We start from the raw sequence: 21923 nt of genomic DNA, 5'->3' as shown, positions 1-21923 counted from the left end.
GGCTCACCAGGCTAATCCTCTGCTTGCGGCGCCGGCACCCCGGATTCTAGTCCCGGTCAGGGCGCCGGATTCTGTCCTGGTTTCTCCTCTTCCAGTCCAGCTCTCTGCTGTGGCCCAGGAGTGCAGTGGAGGATGGCCCAAGTGCTTGGGTCCTGCACCTGGTTGGGAGACCAGGAGAAGCACCTGGCTCCTGGCTTCGGATCAGTGCAGCGCGCTGGTAGTAGTGACCGTTTTGGGAGTGAACCAACGGAAGGAAGACCTTTCTCTCTGTCTCTCACTGTCTAACTCTGCCTGTCAAAAAAAAAAAAAAAAAAAAGCATGGATTAACTTCACAAATGGAATGTTGGTTGAACGAAGAAAAACACAAAAGACTATAAATCAACAACAGCAGTCACTGTGCACTTACTCCTCATGTAGGACCTCTGTCCTTAATGAGTTGTGCTACGAGAATTAACTGCAAAACTTGTTCTCAAACAGTACTTTATACATTGTGTGTGTGTGGGTGGGTGCAAACTGCTAAAATATTTACTTGGTATAGAATTGGTCTTCTGTATCACATAATTTCATTTATACTTTAAAAATAAACAGGTAAAACTAAACTCTAGTATTTATTTTTAAATATCAAAGGAGTAAAGCAAAGAAGTTATTCTCTTTGGCAGGAGAAGTAGAAGATATTGATTACATGGGGTCATGAAGGGTCTTCTAGATACAAATAGTATTTTATTTCTTGGTTAATGGCTAATATGGACATTTCCTTATGGTTATTTACTCAGCTATTTGTATTTGTCTTATATATTTTTCTATGTTTTTTGTATTTCAAATAAAAGAAGTTTAAAAAGCAACAATATTGAATAATGGAAGACTAGGATTAGGAGGAAGACATAGTCCCATATCTCACACATAGTATTGATTTCTGTTGTTTCATTGAACCTCATTTCTCTTCTATAAAATGGTAGTTATAAAAACTCTTACCAAATTGTTATTAACAATAATATATTGAGTTAGCATAGTAAAATATTTAGCATAGTACATGGTAAGCTCTGTGTTGAGAATAACCTAAGTGCCAAGATTATTATTCTGGGAGCATGGTAAGCATTCAATGGTTGGTAAAGATGACAATTTACAGCCAAGTTCTCTCATCAGAAAAAATTTGCATAAAGGTCATCCTTGACTCTCATTTTTCAATTCCCATCTTCAGTCCTTTAAAGTTAACTTCAGAAAGGAGGGAATGTCCAACATGGGAAGCAGTCCACACACCAGACTCATAGAATGACAATCGCTTTTAGTAGCACTCTGATCTCAGAATTAGCCCTTAAGGCATTTGGATGTGGCTGAAAAGCCCATGAGAGCATTTCAGGTATGGAAAGCCAACACTGTCACAAAAAATATCCTACATGAAGAATCTCTGTGAGTGAGACCTCAGTGGAAAGAAGGGGCTGTCAAAGAAGGATGTACTTTTCTCTGAAGAGAGGAGAGAACTTCTACTTTGCTTATGGCCTTGTCCAAATACTGACAGTTTGTGGATTCAAAAGGCTTCCATAACCTTGGCAGCTCATGGCAAGAGCCCTGAGTGATCACTGATGTCATAAATAATAGTGTTAATTGTTAAAGCAACAACATCAGTCACTGTGCACTTACTCCTCATGTAGGACCTCTGTCCTTAATGAGTTGTACTACGAGAATTAACTGCAAAACTTGTTCTCAAACAGTACTTTATACATTGTGTGTGTGTGGGTGGGTGCAAACTGCTAAAATATTTACTTGGTATAGAATTGGTCTTCTGTATATAAAGTTAAATTAAAAATTAATCTTAATGAAGAATGGGATAGGAGAGGGAGCAGGAAGTGGAATGGGAGTGGGGGTGGGAGGGTAGGTATGGGGAGAACAACAACTATATTCCTAAAGTTGTATCTATGAAATTTGCATTCAATAAATAAAAGCTTTTTTTAAAAAAAAGTTAATTTCAGGCGCCAGCGTTATGGCCTAATAGGTAAAGCTACCGCCTGCAATGCTGGCATCCCATATGAGTGCCTGTTTGAGTCCTGGCTATTCCACTTTCAATCCAGCTCCCTGCTAATGCACTTGGGAAAGCAGCAGAAGGTGGCCCAAGTCCTTGGGCCTCTGCACCCATGTGGGAGGCCCATAACAAGCTCCTGGCTCCTGGCTTTGTTCTGGTCCAGCACTGGCCATTGCAGACATTTGGGGAATGACCAGCACACAGAAGATATATCTCTCTGTCTCTGCCCTTCTCTCTCTCTCTCTCTCTCTCTCTCCCCCTCTATCTCTCTCTTTCTCTCTCACTCTCACTCTCTCATATATACATAGAATAAATCTTTTTAAAAAATTAATTTGAATGATTTAAAAGTCTTGGTTTCAGCAGGTACTTAAAAAAATATATCCAGATGACCAAATATGTAAGAAAAGTTGTTTAATATAATTACATATCAAAGAAATGCAAAGACCACAGTGAGGTTTTACTAGATACACCCAAGATTGGCTGAAAATTAAAACACACTACCAAGTGTTAGTGTGAATGCAGAACAGTTGGGACTCTTATGCTTTGCTGATCAGATTTAAAATAGATTGAATCTGTTGGAAAACTTATTGTTAATTTCCAATAAAGTTAAACAAATACCTACCCTGCAGCCAAGGGATATAAATACATGTCTAACAACATAGAAACTATAATAATATTGATAGCAGATTTATTTATAATGGCCTTAAAGTGAAAAACTAATATACATAAATAAGAGAATAAATGAGCAAACTGTAATATATTCATACAATGATGTACTATTCAATGATTTTTAAAAAAGAATGAAGTATTGAGACACACACCATCAAAGAAGCTCAAAAATTATGTTGAGCTATAGAAGCCAGGCACAAAAAGAATAGCATACTCCATGATTCTGTTTATATGAAATTAAACAGAGGCAAAACAAATCTATTGTCAAAGAAATCAGAATGGTGCTATCCCTGGGAGTTTGAGGAGGTGGGATTAACTAAAAAAGGTACTTTCTGGAGTGATGGAAATGTACTATAAGTTGATCTGGATGATGGTAAATGCCAAGTGTAAAAAGTCATCAAGCTGTCCATTTAAGATCTTTTCATTTTATTATAAATTGTGCCTCAATTAAAAATTATTAATGCAAATTATAGCTCAATTTTTGAAAAAAAAAAAAAACTATTGGTTTCTAAGTTAGTGTTATCTGCAAAATCTACTTTAAACCCAAATGCTAGAGGCAGCACTATGAGGCTTTTTTTTTTTTTTTTGGTAGTGTAAGGCATCGTTAAGAAGTTATATTTGTAAATATCACATGGAAATCATGTAGTTGCTTTAGAAAGAAAAACACATCTGTTTCATTCAGGCCCATTGTTATTTCCATGAATCCCAGAGGCAGTATCTCTGTCTTCAACTCCACTAATAAACTAACTTAATTTCTTATATTCAGACTCTAACAGGGAGTTCTGTATTTCTCCTCTCTTCCTCCTTTTTAGTAACACATGATTCAGCCTAATCATGGATTCTGATTTCTTTTTCTTTAGTTACTGTGATCCCACAAAACCAACTTGAATTTTCCCTAAACTGATACAGGCAGCTCATGCTTCTTGAGAATGTACTATGGGTAATCCCCCAAGTTATACATACAGAGATATATACATAATCCCTGCCTTCAAAAACTGTCAAAACAGAGAAGCCAGTGGCAAAAATAATAGGAAGCGATTTTTGAATCATAACTTATATTAGACATGATCCAAGAAGTTTATATGACTTAGCTTTTTTTTTTTTTTTGCATTTACAGCAAATTGATTTTTTTTAACTTTTATTTAATGAATATAAATTTCCAAAGCACGACTTATGGATTACAATGGCTTCCCCCCCATAACGTCCCTCCCACCCGCAACCCTCCCCTTTCCCACTCCCTCTCCCCTTCCATTCACATCAAGATTCATTTTCGATTATCTTAATATACAGAAGATCAGCTTAGTATACATTAAGTAAAGATTTCAACAGTTTGCTCCCACACAGAAACATAAAGTGAAAAATGATAGATGATTTTTTAAATGATGATGAAATCAGATCAGACCTATTGTCATGTTTAATCCTAGTGAGAGTCAAGTTGGGAATTGATAATTTCTTTTTTTTTTTTTTTTTTACAGAAGATCAGTTTAGTATGCATTAAGTAAAGATTTCAACAGTTTGCACCCCCATAGAAACACAAAGTGAAATATACTGTTTGAGTACTCGTTATAGCATTAAATCTCAATGTACAGCACACTAAGGACAGAGATCCTACATGAGGAGTTAAGTGCACAGTGACTCCTGTTGTTGACTTTACAAATTGACACTCCTGTCTATGGCATCAGTAATCTCCCTATGCTCCAGTCATGAGTTTCCAAGGCTATGGAAGCCCTCTGAGTTCTCCGACTCTTATCTTGTTTAGACAAGGTCATAGTCAAAGTGGAGGTTCTCTTCTCCCTTCAGAGAAAGGTACCTCCTTCTTTGAAGACCTGTTCTTTCCACTGGGATCTCACTCACAGAGATCTTTTTGCCAGAGTGTCTTGGCTTTCCATGCCTGAAATACTCTCATGGGCTTTTCAGCCAGATCCGAATGGCTTTAGGGCTGATTCTGAGGCCAGAGTGCTATTTAGGACATCTGCCATTCTATGAGTCTGCTGAGTATCTCGCTTCCCATGTTGGATCACTCTCCCCTTTATTTATTCTATCGGTTAGTGTTAGCAGGTACTAGACTTGTTTATGTGCTCCCTTTGACTCTTAGTCCTTTCATTATGATCAATTGTGAACTGAAATTGATCACTTGGACTAGTGAGATGGCATTGGTACATGCCACCTTGATGGGATTGAGTTGGAATCCTCTGGTATGTTTCTAACTCTACCATTTGGAGCAAGTCAGCTTGAGCATGTCCCAAATTATACATCTCTTCCCTCTCTTATTCCCACTCTTATGTTTAACAGGGATCACATTTCAGTTAATTTTCAACACTTAAGAATAACTGTGTGATAATTACAGAATTAAACCAGTCATATTAAGTAGAACAGACAAAAAAAATACTAAGAGGGACAATGTATTAAGTTGTTCATTAACAGTCAGGGCTATGCTGATCAAGTCACCGTTTCTCATAGTGTCCATTTCACTTCCTTTTTGGTGTCTTTTAAGTGTAGAATTCAGACCATTAATGTTTAATGTGACTATTGATACGTAGTGACTTTGCCCTGCCATTTTCCCGGAGATATTTTCTAGTATAAGCTTTGAGCTTCCCATGCTCTTTTACTGGTAGGTGTTCTTCCTTTACCTTCTTTCATATTGATGGCCGTGTTTCTGTGTTTCTGAGTGTAGCACATCTTTAAGTATCTTTTGCAGGGCCAGAGGAGTGGCCACAAAGTCTTTCAATTTCTGTTTGCCATGAAAGGTCTTTATTTCACCTTCATTCACAAATGAGAGCTTGGCAGGATATAATATTCTGGGCTGGCAATTTTTCTCTCTTAGTACCTGTGCTATGTCTCACCATTCCCTCCTAGCCTGTAGTGTTTCTGATGAGAAGTCAGCTGTGAGTCTGATTGGAGATCCTCTGAGAGTAATCTGACGTTTCTCTCTTGCACATTTTAGGATCTTTTCTTAATGTTTCACTGTGGTGAGTTTAATTACCACGTGTCATGGTGAGGATCTCTTTTGGTCATGTTTATTGGGGGTTCTATGAGCTTCCTGTACTAGGATGTCTTTGTCCTTCTCCAAACCTGGAAAGTTCTCTGCTAGTATCTCACTAAAAAGGCCTTCTAATCCTTTCTCTCTCTCCATGCCTTCAGGAACTCCTAGAACCCGAATGTTGGGTTTTTTAATAGTATCCTGTAGATTCCCAACAATATTTTTTAGATTTCTAATTTCCTCTTCTTTTCTTTGGTTTGACTGTATGTTTTCCTGTGCTCTGTCTTCTAAGTCCGATATTCTCTCTTCTGCTTCACCCATTCTGTTTTTAAGGCTTTCTAGTGTGTTTGTCATTTGATCTATTGAGCTCTTCATTTCATTTTGATTTCTCTTCACTATCACACTTTCCTGTTCTACTAGTTTCTGCATTTCATTTTGATTCTTCCTTAAAATTTCATTTTCACGAGAGAGATTTTCAATCCTGTCCAATAAGGATTTCTGTAGTTCAAGGATTTGCTTTTGAAAACTTCTAAATGATCTTATCATAAATTTTTTGAAATCCGTATCTTGCATTTCCTCTATCTCATCGTCTTCATAATCTTGGCTTGGGGTGTTTTGCTTATTTGGAGGCATCATAGTGTCATCGTTGATCGTGTTCCCTCGATTTCTGCGTTTGTTGCTTGCATAGTTAATTCTTCTTTCGTCACTGTGCATTTTTTTAAATTTTTTTTTATTTTATACTATGTCCGTGTTAAGTGGACTGCCTGCTGTTGGAGGAGCCTTGGAGGCTTGAGATGGGTGTGGCCTGAGATCTCTGCTTGGTTCTTCCTGGTTACAGGTGTGCAAAGGTGATACCCTCAGGTTATGCGTGGTAAATCTCTCTCTTTTTATTTATTTATTTTATTTATTTAGGGGGTAAGTAATACCGCACGGCACGGCTGTGCAGAATTGATGGTATTTAGCTTCCAGTCTCTGGCTTCTACCCAAAGAGTCTGTGTAGGCTCCGTTTCTCCTCTGGACTCCCCCTGGGATGCCTAGGCTACTGAATTGTAGTGACTCAGTTCCTTAGCTCTCCCCTGTTGTTATGTAAATCCAGAGAGGGGGCCTGCTCTTTGTCTCTTGCAAACTCAAGCCTTGCAGCCTTGCAACCTTTGCAAGGTTGGCGGAGAGAGAAACCCCCAAGCTTTTTTTTTCCTTCTTTCCAGTAGTGAGTCTGCTGCACTTTCCGGCTCCCCTGTAGATTCTGACCCCCGTTTCCCCGCCAATGTCTCAGGTTATTGAGCTCACCTCCCCTTCCAGCGCCGATATGTGGACTCGGAGCCCTGGACGTCCCAACTCTCCCCGCTGGCGTCTGTGTGACATGCACTCCCCTTCCTGCACTGGCGCGCAGACCCTGCGCTCCTGCGGCTCCCGTGGCTCGGCTTCCGTGCAGTGGGCGACCTTGTTCTCCTAGTAGGTCCTCCGATTCACAGCCACTCAATCCAGGAGAGTTTCCTCTGCAATATTTTCCTGGTTCTTTTTCTGAGGCTACCGTAACTCCCCTTTTATTAAACTAAATTTTCCCGGACTATCGGTGCGCACCCTCACTATTCTGCCATCTTGGCTCCGCCCCCTCATGACTTAGCTTTTTAATAATCAAAATTGTCCTAATTGTCCTAAGAGCCAGTGCAGGACATTGGTGTAAGGCTGATATCTTTTGTATGAAAGAAAATGATGAAGAACCTCTCTATTATCTCAAGTAATTCAATCTAGACTGACTTGAAACTAAGCAAAGTAAAGGAAGTTAACTTAACCTACTGGCTTCAGACAACTGTTAGAGATAATCTATTATAATTGAACATACCCTTTGGAGATCTCTCTTTCTCTCTCTCATACACACACACACACACACACACGTTCTCCTTGAGAGAAGTTTGATACCGGCGCCACGGCTCACTAGGCTAATCCTCCGCCTTGCGGCGCCAGCACACCGGGTTCTAGTCCCGGTCAGGGCGCTGGATTCTGTCCCGGTTGCCCCTCTTCCAGGCCAGCTCTCTCCTGTGGCCCGGGAGTGCAGTGGAGGATGGCCCAGGTACTTGGGCCCTGCACCCCATGGGAGACCAGGATAAGTGCCTGGCTCCTGCCATCGGATCAGCGCAGTGTGCTGGCCGCAGCGGCCATTGGAGGGTGAACCAACGGCACAAAGGAACACCTTTCTCTCTGTCTCTCTCTCTCACTGTCCACTCTGCCTGTCAAAAAAAAAAAAAAAAGAGAGAGAGAGAGAGAGAGACGTTTGAGTAAATATAGTTGTTTTCATCTGTTTTGCTTTTGTGAATTGGACCCTTACAAATTAGCACCCTTGATAACTGTCCATCTTTCTCATCAGCACACTCAGTTTTGAGACAGATGCTGTGTTTAATCCCTGTATTATTGATAAGGAACTTAAATACTTAGGCAAGTCAAATATGTCTTGCATTGGTTTTCCATTGATGTGTAACAAATCACCATGTCAGAGCCGTTTAAAACAACACACAGTTGTTATCTCAGTTTCTGTGAATCATGAGTCTAGGCATAACTTGGTTGAGTTGACTACTGAGGGTATTTTGTCTTTTTAAATTTATTTTTTTGTTGTTGTTAAGATGTATTTATTAGTTTGAAAAAGAAGGAGAGAGAGAGAGAGAGAGAGAGAGAGAGAGAGAGAGAGATTGTCGTTCCACTGGTTCACTCCCCAGATGGCTGCAACCGCCAGGGCTGGGCCGGGCTGAAGCCAGGAACCATGAGCTTCATCCAGGTTTCCTACATGGGTGGCAGGAGCCCAGACCCTTGGATAGTCTTCCACTGCTTTTTCCAGGCCGTTTCTGCCCAGGGTTTTAGCAATACTGCAATTGAAGTGTCAAGCTGCATTCTTACCTGGAACTCAAGGGTCTGTTCCAAGTTCAGACAGATATTGTCAGAAGTTAGTTTCTTGTGTCTGTATGATGGTTGCCCAGTTTACTTACTACCTATTGGCAGATATACTGCCTTCTGCTCCAGAAGTCCTTGCCACATGACCCCCTCCACTGGCCCACTCACAATATGGCAATTTATTTCTTCAGGTCCAACAGGAGAATCTGTGACCTTGTGGAAGTGCTTGGAGGTGGATCAGACCTTCTTTAAAGGGCTTACCTGGTTAGGTCAGGTATACCTAAGATAATCATCCTATTTATTAATTCAAAGTCAACTGATTAGGAATTTTAGTTACATCTGAAAAGTCTTTTGCCATGTAATATAACATTCACAGGTCCTACCCATACTCAAGAGGGGACAATCTTAGAAGATATATACACCAGAAGGGTGGGAATCCTGGGAACCATTGTAGAATTCTGCATACCAAACATGCACAGCCACCCAGCATATGATTGACAAAGCAATGTTCTCTTTGAATAAAGCATGTGTCAAAATAACTCCACTTCACTACATCTCAAAATTTAGAAAATTTTCCAAATACTTGCCAGTTGTGAATTATTTAACAATCAGTACCATTTGAGGAAGTGTAGAATACATCCGTACCTAAAAATGTACAAATGGAAATGATTTATGGAACAAAAACGAGAATATAGAGTAATCATACATGTTTTCTATCATTATGTGTTAACTCATGGATTAGAATATATAATGACATAAAAATGACTGAGTTGAGTTTCTGAACCTTTTACAAATTTAGCTATCATTTTCGAAGTACAGTAATTTTATAAAAAGATACTTTACAAAGTAGCAAATGATGAATGTTAAATATTTGTGTTGACACTAAATACTACAAAAGTTCAGAGTGGAAGAGATTAATGTGGACTAAGCCTCCCTTTAAGCATAAAATAACAATAATTTCTATAAGATAGATTATTAGAAAATTTTGCCTAAGACTATTTCATTTTCTGTAACTTGTCATCTGCTTACTATAAAGGATTGCACCTCTTCTTTGAAGAGGGCCAAGCCTTCTCTCCACATGTGACTCCTTCTCATTTAAATTAAATCTTTTAGCATTGCTTTAGAAACTCAAATAAAATCTCAAGACTCACTGTAAAAGCCCTCTTTTATTAAGGATAGGAAGCATGGTATTACTGTGTATCTCTGTTAGTTTACACTTTTTACCCGTCAAGCTAACAGTTTTAGGTACTGCAAAGTAAATTGGGGAATTTTTTCCTCTTCTGCTAGGGATTTCAATAAATTCATCTATTCTGTGTCTCTTGATAACTATATAAATTATTTATAAATTAGCACTTTTTTGTCTTTTCTTTTTTGACAGGCAGAGTTAGACAGTTAGACAGTGAGACAGAGAGAGACAGAGAGAAAGGTCTTCCTTTCCGTTGGTTCACCCCCCAAATGGCTGCTACAGCTGGCGCACTGCGGCCTGAGCTGCGCCAATCCGAGGCCAGGAGCCAGGTGCTTCCTCCTGGTCTCCCATGCAGGTGCAGAGCCCAAGCACTTGGGCCATCCTCCACTGCCCTTCCAGGCCACAGCAGAGAGCTGGACTGGAAGAGGAGAAACCGGGACAGAATCCGGCGCCCCAACTGGGACTAGAACCCGGGGTGCCAGCGCCACAGGTGGAGGATTAGCCAAGTGAGCTGCGGCACTGGCCATATTAGCACTTATTTTTAAAATGTTGCAGTAGATCGGATAATGGCCACAAAAGTACATACATGTCTGTGTCCTAGTCTTAGAACCTGTGAATATCACCTCAAAATTTAGGAATAGTCCAGGTACATGACAGTTGTGAATTATTTAACAATGAGTACCATTTGAAGAAGTGTAGAACCTGTGGGTGTCAACTTAGATGGCCCAAGAGGTTTTGTTAAGAGACCCTGCACCAGGTGCTTGGGCCCTGCACCCCATGGGAGACCAGGAAAAGCACCTGGATCCTGGCTCCTGCCATCGGATCAGCGCGGTGCGCCGGCTGCAGCGGCGGCCATTGGAGGGTGATCCAACGGCAAAGGAAGACCTTTCTCTCTCTGTCTCTCTCTCTCACTGTCCACTCTGCCTGTCAAAAAAAAAAAAAAAAAAAAAGAGACCCTGCAGATGTGATTGAGTTAAGGATTTTGGGATGAGGAGATTATCCTGGCTTAACAGAGTAGCCCCATATAATCAAAACATTCATTATGACAGGGAGACAGGAGGAGTCAAAGGAGAAGGCAATATGATGATTGAAACTGAAGTTGGAGTGAAAGACTTCAAAAGTAGAGGAAAGAGTTGTATTATCAGAGTTAACTGTAAAACTAGTTCTCAAACAGCTTTGTGTGTGGGTGGGTGGGTGTGTGCAAATGGTTGAAATCTACTTAGTATAGAGTTGGTCTTCTGTGTACAAAGTCATTCGAAAATGAATCTTAATTGAGAATGGGACTGGAAGGAAGGAGGAGGATGCAGGAGGAGGAGGGATAGGAGTGTGGGTGGGAAGGCAGGTATGGTGGGAAGAATAACTATATTCCTAAATTTGTACTTCTGAAGTTTGTATTCCTTAATAAATAAATTTTTTAAAAAAGTGTAGGTAAGGCTACAAATCAAGGAATCTGTGTTGCCTATAGAAGTTGAAAAAGCAAGGCCGGCGCCGCGGCTCACTAGGCTAATCCTCCGCCTAGCGGCGCCGGCACACCGGGTTCTAGTCCCGGTCGGGGCGCCGGATTCTGTCCCGGTTGCCCCTCTTCCAGGCCAGCCCTATGCTGTGGCCCGGGAGTGCAGTGGAGGATGGCCCAGGTGCTTGGGCCCTGCACCCCATGGGAGACCAGGAAAAGCACCTGACTCCTGGCTCCTGCCATCGGATCAGCGCGGTGCGCCGGCCGCAGCGCGCCGGCCGCGGCGGCCATTGGAGGGTGAACCAACGGCAAAGGAAGACCTTTCTCTCTGTCTCTCTCTCTCACTGTCCACTCTGCCTGTCAAAAAAAATAAAAATAAAAATAAAAATAAATAAAAAAAAAGAAGTTGAAAAAGCAAAGAAACTGAGTCCCACTTTTAAGTCCCCCAAAAGACTCAGATGTGAGGCCAGCATTGCCACACAGTGGGTTAAAGCCACTGCCTGCAATGCCAACATCTCTTATGGGCATTGGTTCCAGTCCTGGATGCTCCTCTTCCAATCCAGTTCCCTGCTAATGCACCTGGGAAAGCAGCAGAAGATGGCTCAAGTTCTTGAGCCCCTGCACCCACATGGAAGACCTGAAAGAATATCCTGGCTCCTGCTTCTTGACTTCAGTCTAGCCTAGCCCTGGCTGTTGCAGCCATTTGGGAAGTGAACCAACATATGGAAGTTCTTTCTCTCTGTCTCTCCCTCTCTGTAACTCTGCATTCGAATAAAGAAAATAAGTCTCTTTTTTTAGAAAGAGGTGGCTTTTTTAATAAAAATATTTTATTTATTTATTTATTTGAGAAGTAAAGTTAGAGAGAGACAGAGAGAAAGGTCTTTTATCCACTGGTTCACTCCTGAGATAACTGCAATGGCTGGAGCTAGGCCAATCTGAAGCCAGGAACCATAAGCTTCTTCCAGGTCTCCCATGCAGGTGCAGAGGCCTAAGAACTTGGGCCATCTTGCACTGGTTTCCCAAACCATAAGCAGAGAGCTGAATTAGAAAAGGAGCAGCTGGGACACAAACCAGTGCCCAAAAGGGAAGACAGCGCCTCAAGCAGAGGCTTAGCCAGCCACAGTGCTGGCCCCAAAACTAAGTCTTTAAAAAAAAAAAAAAAAGAAAAGAAAAGAAAAGGACTCAGCCCTGCCAACAGCTTGACTTCAGTCAAGTGAAACTGATTTCTAATGTCTGACCTCCAGGACTGGATGAGAATAATAAACTTGTATTATTTTCAAACACAAAGGTTGTGATAATTTGTTATAGCAGCGATAGAAAACAGTGGGGTGGCCATCATGGCACAGTGGGTTAAGCTGCTGCTTGGAATGCCCACATCCCATAAAAGAGTGCCTCATTCAAGCCCTGGCTACTCTGATCCTGATCCAGCTTCCTCCTAACACGCCTGAGAAGGCAGCAGGTGATGGCCCAAGTACTTAGGTGTCTTCCACCCACATGGGAGACCTGGATGGAACTCCTGGCTTCCTCCTGATCCAGACCCAGCTGTTTTGGGTATTGGGGGAATGAACCAGTGGATGGAAGGAGATCTGTCTCTCTCTCTCTCTCTCTCTCTCTCTCTCTCTCTCTCTCTCTCTTTCTCTCTGTGTCATTCTGACACTACCTTTCAGATAAATAGAACTTTTAAAAATGATATATAAGTATATTCTTTTGTATATTCTTTTACTGAAGAAGTCATATTTGTCTTATAGACTTGATCAAATAAGCTTATCTTAGTCTATATACTACTCTCCTTGAAAAGTGAAAGATTATTTAATTGAGCTTAGATAGATGAGTAAGAAAGATTTTTGCTTGTCTGGTTAATATTATGCAATTACCCAGAAGGCTTTCTGGATTGCTTGGATAGAGATAGAAAATGGCAAGGAAGTAAAGAGTTAGTGTAAGTAGTCTTTGAATGAACACCTGAGGAAGTAGAATATGAGAGTGGAAGCTGTCAGCGACCCTTCAGAAGTTTGACTTGTTCTTTATATCTTAATGTCTTCCTCTTGTCTTCATCTTTCAGTAAAGACTGAGTCCAGGTTAGAAAACAGTGTCTCTTCAGGGGCCGGTGCTGTGCCACACTAGGCTAATCCTCTGCCTGTGGTACCGGCATCCCATATGGGCGCTGGGTTCTAGTCCCAGCTGCTCCTCTTCCATTCCAGCTCTCTGCTGTGGCCTGGAAGGGCAGTGGAGGATGGCCAAGTGCTTGGGCCTGCTCCCACATGGGAGACCAGGAGGAAGCACCTGGCTCCTGGCTTCAGATCGGCACAGCTCTGGCTGTTGCAGCCATTTGGGGAGTGAACCAATGGAAGGAAGACCTTTCTCTCTGTCTCTCTCTCTCTCTCACTCTCTGTAATTCTACCTCTCAAATAAATAAATAAAATTAAAAAAAAAAAGAAAATAGTGTCTCTTCAGAGGTAGATGATTTGTCCATTCAGCTTTGGTATTAAAGGATATTCTCTGACAGCCCAAAAGAGTTAACAGCTGTTAGGGATAACATATCTATCTTTGGACAGCCTATCTTGCTAATTAAGTAGTTATATTTAAACTGAAGGGCCATTTATATATCCTTGAGGCAGAATCTGATCATTGAATCTAGAATCTGATCAATAAATCCAGAATCTGGATTCACTTACTGAGTTGTATCTCTCTTCACCCCCCCTAAATCCAGTAGTGTATGGACTCTTTCTTCCACATTAATTTCTTTCATTATTATTTCAATAATCAAGTGTTAACTTTCCTGAGCAAGGTGCTCATCTGTAACACACTAAACATTTGCATTAAGCAAGAATATTTACAATTGGATAACAAGCTTGAATTTGAATACACCATGTTTCTGAAACATGAAGAAGAGCTGCTAATATGTTGTACTAAATCAAAGAAACTCAGAGCTAACTATAACAATTCAGCCTTTCAAGACCAAGGTCAATAGTGAGGCAGATGGAGATGTTCCGTGGCATAAACCAGTGGTTTTCAAAATGTAGTCCCAGATCAGCAACATCAGCATCACCTGGGAATTTGTTAGAAATGCAAATTCTCTGTTCTGCCCTAGAGAGCGAGTGGTAGAAACTCTGAGGATGATGTCAGAGTTTCATGTTTAACAAGCCTTCCAGATGATTCTGATAGACACTAAAAGTTTGAGAATCATTGGTACAGGCTAAGTTTTCCTCTCACTGATAGAACAGGCTTATGGCTAAAATGTTAGAAAAACTCACTTGCTATTACCTGTCAGAGGTAATTTACAACTGTCTTGTTTCTGCCAGCATTCTTTCCAACCATAGTCACTTGAATAACTTAACTGAAATATTACAGAAATTAAGGATGTTTTGTATTTAAATAGCTACTCTTGATTAACATTATATTTGGTTGAAAATGGTTGGTTTTATCTGTGTCCCATAAAGATATTTGTTAAAAACTTATTAAATTTCTAGTAGTAACATACCTTTCAGTATAAGGTAAAATGTTTTATATCCAATTTCATTCTCTATAATGGGTAATGAGAGTACTTAAGGGGGCTTCATGTGTTTTAATTAAATCTTTAAAAGTAAACACTATGTTAACCTTTATTCTGCCTTTTCTCAAAGTTGCTTTTATGGAACCCTCATTTGCAATCCTGAAAATATCAAAGATTTTGCTGAAGCAGCATGTAGCAACACTTTGTCTCATTGTTATATAGAGATTTACTGAAATGTAGATTGCTTGAAAATGTATGCCATTTTGTGGCAAGTCTTTAGCTTTGTGAATGCTGTCATTTAATATTCAAGAAAGACAAAATGGCTTTGTTTTGGTACCCATAAACCATTGATTTCTGAAAAGCCAAAAGAAATACTTGTTTCATTGTATTCTAATTTAACAAGTGATCCTGTTTTTCTTTTCAGAGGCCCAATAAGAAAAGCACTCTCCGGTCTTCATCTATAGAACTAGATGGTTCCTACTTGAGTGTAGCCAAACCACAAGCCTACTATCAAGCCAAGCAAAGACCTAAGTCTGCAAACCAGGCCTCAGCTTCAGAATCCTTGATGGAGTTTAGGAATAACTCTTTGAAACCAATTCTTCATCATCCCAAAGAGAGTCTAGAGAGGGTACCACCAGAGACCAGAACATGTAATTATGAATCCCCAGGGAGAAAATCAGTGGATACAGCACTAACAGACAAAGCTGCTCCAGAAGAATTGAGGATGCAGGAATGTCCACACCTTAAGCGTACTGCATTGAGTCAGTGTTGTAATCGGAGACTTTGTGAAAATGCAGACTGTGTTCATGAGAACCATTTTACAAACATGTCCCCTCAATATTCCAAGACACATCAGGAATCATGCAGTTATTGTGGGCTTTCTTGGACATCTCTTATGCATGGCAGAGGGGCACAACAGTCCAGTGAGACTGATGTCAAAAAGCAACTCTCAGAAGATAGAAGACACCAGCTGATGCTTCAGAAAATGGAACTGGAAATTGAAAAGGAACGCCTTCAGCAGCTGCTGGCCCAGCAAGAGACAAAGCTGCTCCTAAAACAACAGCAGCTTCACCAATCTCGACTCGATTACAACTGGTGAGTCCCCTTGTTCTTTCAACCGTGCCTGTGGTTTGGAGAACACAGTGTAAAATGGCTTGTGTGTTACTCTAGCAGACATGGAGCAATAGAGGTTTCTCATATCTTGGCTTGCTCAAAGTGCATACCATCCATGACTACTACGAAGTATATTCCCTGTCTTTTATGGAAGACTTGAAAGATTACCATGTCTTCCAACATGTTAGCTTAGAATATCTACTTCTGAGCTGTCCAGTGTAATTTTGCTGTATTCCAAAAAAAATATTTTCAAATGATTTTACATCCTTTTCTGTTTGGTGTCATTGTTGAGAATATTAAGGCATTAAGTAAAAGCTTGAAAATTTTGGTTGTAGAATCAGAATGTGAAGAAGTGTGATTAACTGTCATCATTCCACATTTATGTCTAGCCCCCATAATATATAATATAACAGATGATGGGAGGCTTCTAAATTCAATCTTTTCTGATCATGAAGCATAACCTGTCTTAATAACCAATTCTTACAAACTTATCCACATTGAGACTGTTCTTCCCTTAACAATTTTTCCCCAAGGACAGTGTATCAAAGTGATATTGCTATTTTGATATTACATAGTTTTGCATGCAGAGCCATAAAGTTTGCTGTCTTCTTCAAGAAAAATTAACAAGTCATACACAATTATATTTAAAACACAATAAAACGTGGTGTTTCTATCTTTAACAAAATAATCAAGTACAAGTTGCCATAAGGAAGTTTATATATGCTTACAATTCTTTCCTACATCAAACTTGCTGTTTCCTCTTTGTACGTGTTCTTTTCAGGCACATGTGTCCCACATAGACACAATAGTGTTCACTTATTCTCTACTACTTGTTGGAGGCAGCTGTCTTTCACTATAGTTTCTGTCCAATATTTTTACAATTGTAATCCTTTGAAATTTCCATCTTGACATCATTCCCTCAGTGTACACCTCCTTTTTTTTTTTGGCATTAGAAGTCTTTTTCTTCCTTCATGGTCAGATAGTCCTATTTGTTGAAACCTTGAGGCTTTTTTTTTTTTTTTTTTTTTTGACAGGCAGAGTGGACAGTGAGAGAGAGAGAGACAGAGAGAAAGGTCTTCCTTTTGCCATTGGTTCACCCTCCAATGGCCGCCACAGATCTGAATCCGAAGGCAGGAGCCAGGTGCTTCTCCTGGTCTCCCATGGGGTGCAGGGCCCAAGCACTTGGGCCATCCTCCACTGCACCCCCCGGGCCACAGCAGAGAGCTGGCCTGGAAGAGGGGCAACCGGGACAGAATCCGGCGCCCTGACCCGGACTAGAACCCGGTGTGCCGGCGCCGCAAGGCGGAGGATTAGCCTAGTGAGCCACAGCACTGGCTGAGGCTTATTTTTTATGATTTATTTTATTTATTTGAAAGACAGAGTGATGGAGGCAGGTGAGAGGTGGGGAAAAGAGAGAAAGAAAGACCTTCCATCCCAAATGGCTGATTCACTGATTCGCTGCCCAAATGACTGTGATGGTCAGGGCTGGGCCAGGCTGAAGCCAGGAGCCAGGAACTCATCTGGACTCCAACATGGGTACAGGGGTCCAAGCACTTGGGCCATCTTCTGCTACTTTCTCAGGCTCATTAGCAGGGAGCTCCATCAGAGAAAGGGCTACCAGGACTCCAACCAGTGCTCTGATATAGTATCCAGTGTCCTAGATGGTAGCTTAGCCCACTGCACCACAATGCCGGCCCTCAAGGCTTTTAAAGTAAGTAAAAATGAAAGCTCTTACAATAAGATTGCCACCAAAGGCTGAGCTGTTGCTTCATTTTTGTGGCCCGCCTCTCAAAGCCTCCAATACCAGAGACTCTCCTGAGAAGTTCATCTAATGAACGTTTATTAGATGCCTATGATATGAGAGGAATGGTTCTAGGTACTTAAAATTTAAAAAAAGAATCAAAAATGGTCTTTACTTTTAAAAAGGCATAGTCTATCAGAGAATAGATAAGTTTAGAATAGGCATCATGTTAATTTATATAGTATTGTATATTCAAATAATGCTGCATAATGATGATAAAGCCTATATTGTTCTCTTTATCATCTTAGCTTTGAAAAGAGAGCTAAGAAACACAGCTTCTGAGAAATTTTGTATGTGTATAAATTGACAGCACTTATACATATTTATAGACATTTTAAGAAACTTTTATCTTGAAATAATTATAGATTTGCAGGAAGTTGCAAAAAAAAAGAGGTTCTATGTACTCTTCACCCAGAGTTCATGGTTATGACTTAACTATAATACAGTATCAAAACTAGCACAAAAACATTGTACAACATGTGTGTCTAGCACCACAAGCAAAATACAGAACCATTTTGTCACCACTGACATTTCCTTCCTATTATTCTGTTACAGTCACAAGCTGCCATGTACGACTTTTTGTGTGAACTGAGGTTTTCATTTTTATTGATGAAAACTTAGAGCTCTGATTGCTACATCACATTTAACTTACACTACATTTAGTCTATAAAACATTCTCTCCAGCAGTGTATAAAAGATCCTGTTACTCTACATCGTTCTTAGTACTTGATGTAGCCACTAATTTTTGTCTGACCTCGCCTAATATGTGTCTAAAGATTTATTGCATCTCTGACTTGCATTTCCCTGATAGTGAAATTGGACAATGCTGGTTCAACGCTCTTTAAGTCCTCTTGACTCAATTGTTTTTTCAATATCTGTTGTCTGTAGTCTAACTGGATTGTTTGGATGTTTCTACTCTTGAGAGTGTTGCATATATTCTAGATAGGAGTCCTTTGTCAGATACGTGGATTGCTCAACTTTCTTCCTGGTCTGTAGCTTGTCTTTTCAATCTCTTAACAGAATCTTCCTATTAAAAGAGAGAGAGAGAGAGAGAGAGAGATTTATTTGTTTGTTTTGCCCAGCACTAAGCCAGGCCAAAGCCAGGAGCCAGGAGCTTCATCCTGATCTCCCATGGGGCCAGCAGGGTCCAAAATACCAGGTCATCTTCCATTGCGTTTCCCAGGCCATTTTAGCAGGGAACTAGATCAGAAGTGGAGCAGCTGGGACACAAACTGGCATCCATATGGGATGCTGGCATTGCAGGAGGAGGCTTTATGCTCTATACCACAACACTGGCTCCAACAGAATCTTTCAGAGAGCAAAAGTTAAAAAATGTTTATGAAACCAGTTTATCTTTTCTTTAGATTAAATAAGGTTTATTTTATCATGAATATTTGTTGAATTTTGCCAAATATCTTTTATGAATTGTTTTCAGATGCTTCTTATAATCACATGATTTTTCTTATTTAGTCTGCTAATATGATAGATTATGTTGCTCGTAGAATTTTGAACAACCTTGCATTTCTGAAATAAATTCCCCTTGGTCGTAGTGTATAATTCTTTTTTGTTTCTTTTAAAGCTTTTATTTATGAATACAATTTTCATAGGTACAACTTTGGGAATATAGTGTTTTTCCCCCTATACCCAACCTCCCTCCCTCACTCCTGTCCCACCTTCTACTCCCTCTCCCATCCCATTCTTCTTTAATATTCATTTTAATTAACTTTTTATATAGAAGACCAACTCTATACTAAGTAAAGATTTCAACAGTTTGCACACATACCCACACACAACGTAAAAACTACTGTTTGAGGTGTATAATTCTTTTTATATTCTACTAAACTCACTAATTCAGTCATCCCTGGGAGTCATTTCATATAAGGCATTTGAGTAGTGGGTCCAGGATCCCCCCCAAATCTTCAAGTCCCCTGTATAAAATGTAATATCTGTGTATAATTTACATCTATCTTCCCTGTATAGTATACATCATCTTTAGATTACTTACAATGTAAATGCTATGTTAACAGCTGTTGTACTCTATTGCTTAGAAAATAGTGATAAGGAAAAAAAAATTAATTTGTTCAGTGCCAATAAAATTTTTTACTAATATTTCCATTCTGTGGTTGATTGAATGTATGGGTGCAGAAACCACAAATATAGATGGTCGGCTATATTTTGTTATGGCTATTTGCATATTTGCACCAGCATTGAGGGGGATAATCGTCTCTCTCTCTCTCTCTCTTTTTTTTTTTTTGGTACTGTCTTTGTCTGAGTGTGGTATCAAAATAATGCTGGACTCATAAAATGAGTTGGGAAGTTTTCCCTCCTCTTCTATTTTTCAGAAGAGATTTTGTAGGGATGATGTTAACTCTTCTATTAATGTTTGTGGAACTATACAATGAAACTATTTGGGCCTAGAGATTTCTTTTTTGAAATTTTTGAGTTAAAAGTTTAATTTCCTTCAGTAAGTAAGGAATTAATTACTCTATATAATTAATTATTAATTATAGTATATTTAATATAATTTATAAGTATTTATATAATATATTAATTATTAGCTCTATGGATCTATTCATATTAGATGTCTGATATTGAATGAGTTGTGTCATTTTGTGCTTTTTGAGAAACTGAACAATTGCATCTAAATTCCCCTTGGTCGTAGTGTATAATTCTTTTTTGTTTCTTTTAAAGCTTTTATTTATGAATACAATTTTCATAGGTACGACTTTGGGAATATAGACTATATAAATTTAGGTGTACAGACTTGGTTCTTCATTACTTCTTGGATGTTTGGGGGACTTGTAAGTAGATCGCCTGTTCTTTTCTGCATACTGGTAATTTCTGTCTTCTCTATTTTTTTCTGTCTGTATTGCTACAGGTTTGTTAATTTTAATTATCTTTCCAAAGAAACAGATTTCTGTTTCATTGATTTTTTTATTGTTTTTCTGTTTTAAATTTCATTGACTTATGCTCTTTGTTAATTTCTTCCTTCTAGTTGCTATGAATTTGTCTTATTCTTCTTTTTCTAATTTGTTAAAGTGTGGAAGCTTAGATTATTTATTTAAGGTTGTCTTCTTTTCTACTGTAATTAATGCAGTGAGCTCCCTCTCTCAGTATTTTTTCAGTTGTGTCCCACATATGTTAATTTGCTCTATTTTCATAATCATAAAATTTAGTGTATTTTTAAAATTTTCCTTTGAGATTTCCTCTTTAAGCCTTGGGTTATTTAGAAGTGCTACATTTAGTTTTCAAGTTTTTCAAGATTTTCCTCACTTCGTTTATTATGATTTCTAGTTTGATACCACTATGGTTATATAACACATTCTGTGATTTCAGTTCTTTCACATCTGTTGAAGTTTCTTTTACCACCCAGGCCATGTTTTCTCTTAGTACATCTCCCATGAGTGCTTGAAAGGAATATGTATCCTGCTGTTGTTGGGAGGAGTATTCTGAAAGAGTCAGCCCGTGCAATACAGTCACATTGAGTTCTTCTATGTCCTTGCTGATTTTCTACCTGGTTGTTTTGGCAGTTTGGGGAGTTTGAAACCTCCAACAACAATTTCAGATAGGTCTATTTTTCCTTTCAGTTTTATCAGCTTTTGTTTTACATATTTATACCTCTATTGTCTGGTGCTTACACATGTAACACTGCTGTGTTTGGAGCAAGTTTTGGTTTAGCAGTTAAACCAGCAGTTGGAATACTAGCAGTTCTTTTTGGACTGCCTAGGTTCAAGTCCCAGCTCTGCTTCCAATTCTAGATTCCTGCTAATGCTCACCCTGAAAGGCAGCAGCTGATGGCTCAAGTAGTTGGGTCCCTGCCATCCATGTGAGATACCTGGAATGATTTCCTGGCTCCTAGCATTGGCCTGGCCTCGCCTGGCAATTGCAGACATGTAGGGAGTGAGCCAGCAGATGCCTGCTGCCAGTCTTTCTCTCACCCTCTTTCCCTCCTCATCTTTCAAAAAAAAAAAAAAGAAAAAATGATGTGTCTTCTTAGTGTATAGACCATTTTTTCATTATATGATGACCTTCTCCATCCCTAGTAATTTTCTTTTCTCTAAAGTCTCCTTTATCTAATATTAATAAAACCATTTATGCTTTCATTTGATTAATGTTTACAAAGTATACGTTTTTCAACCTTTTACATTCACCCTACATGTACTGTAACTTTCAAGTGAGTTTCTTAAATACTGCATTTATTGAGTCATGTTTTTAACCCAGTGTACCAGTTTCTATCTTTCAATTGGTATGTTCAGACATTTATTTACAATGTAATTTATATATGTTAAATATCTAAGTAATATGCCCATTTAAGCAGAGGCTCAAGGAAT

The 21923-nt window shown here is 39.5% G+C and overlaps 1 protein-coding gene across 2 annotated transcripts in view; it reads left to right on the top strand.

Annotated features, from left to right (window-relative positions):
* KIAA1328 (KIAA1328 ortholog) overlaps positions 1-21923 on the top strand; it is a 348132-nt gene that overhangs the window by 201873 nt on the left and 124336 nt on the right. For both annotated transcript variants that reach the window (XM_017344119.3, XM_002713504.5), the window contains exon 7: positions 15103-15773. In XM_017344119.3, the coding sequence (XP_017199608.3) occupies positions 15103-15773 (671 nt within the window). The remainder of the gene's footprint in view (positions 1-15102; positions 15774-21923) is intronic.

This window comes from Oryctolagus cuniculus, chromosome 10 (assembly GCF_964237555.1).
Source record: "Oryctolagus cuniculus chromosome 10, mOryCun1.1, whole genome shotgun sequence".
NCBI classification, from domain to species: domain Eukaryota; kingdom Metazoa; phylum Chordata; class Mammalia; order Lagomorpha; family Leporidae; genus Oryctolagus; species Oryctolagus cuniculus.
This window is presented reverse-complemented; position numbering and strand designations above follow the sequence as displayed.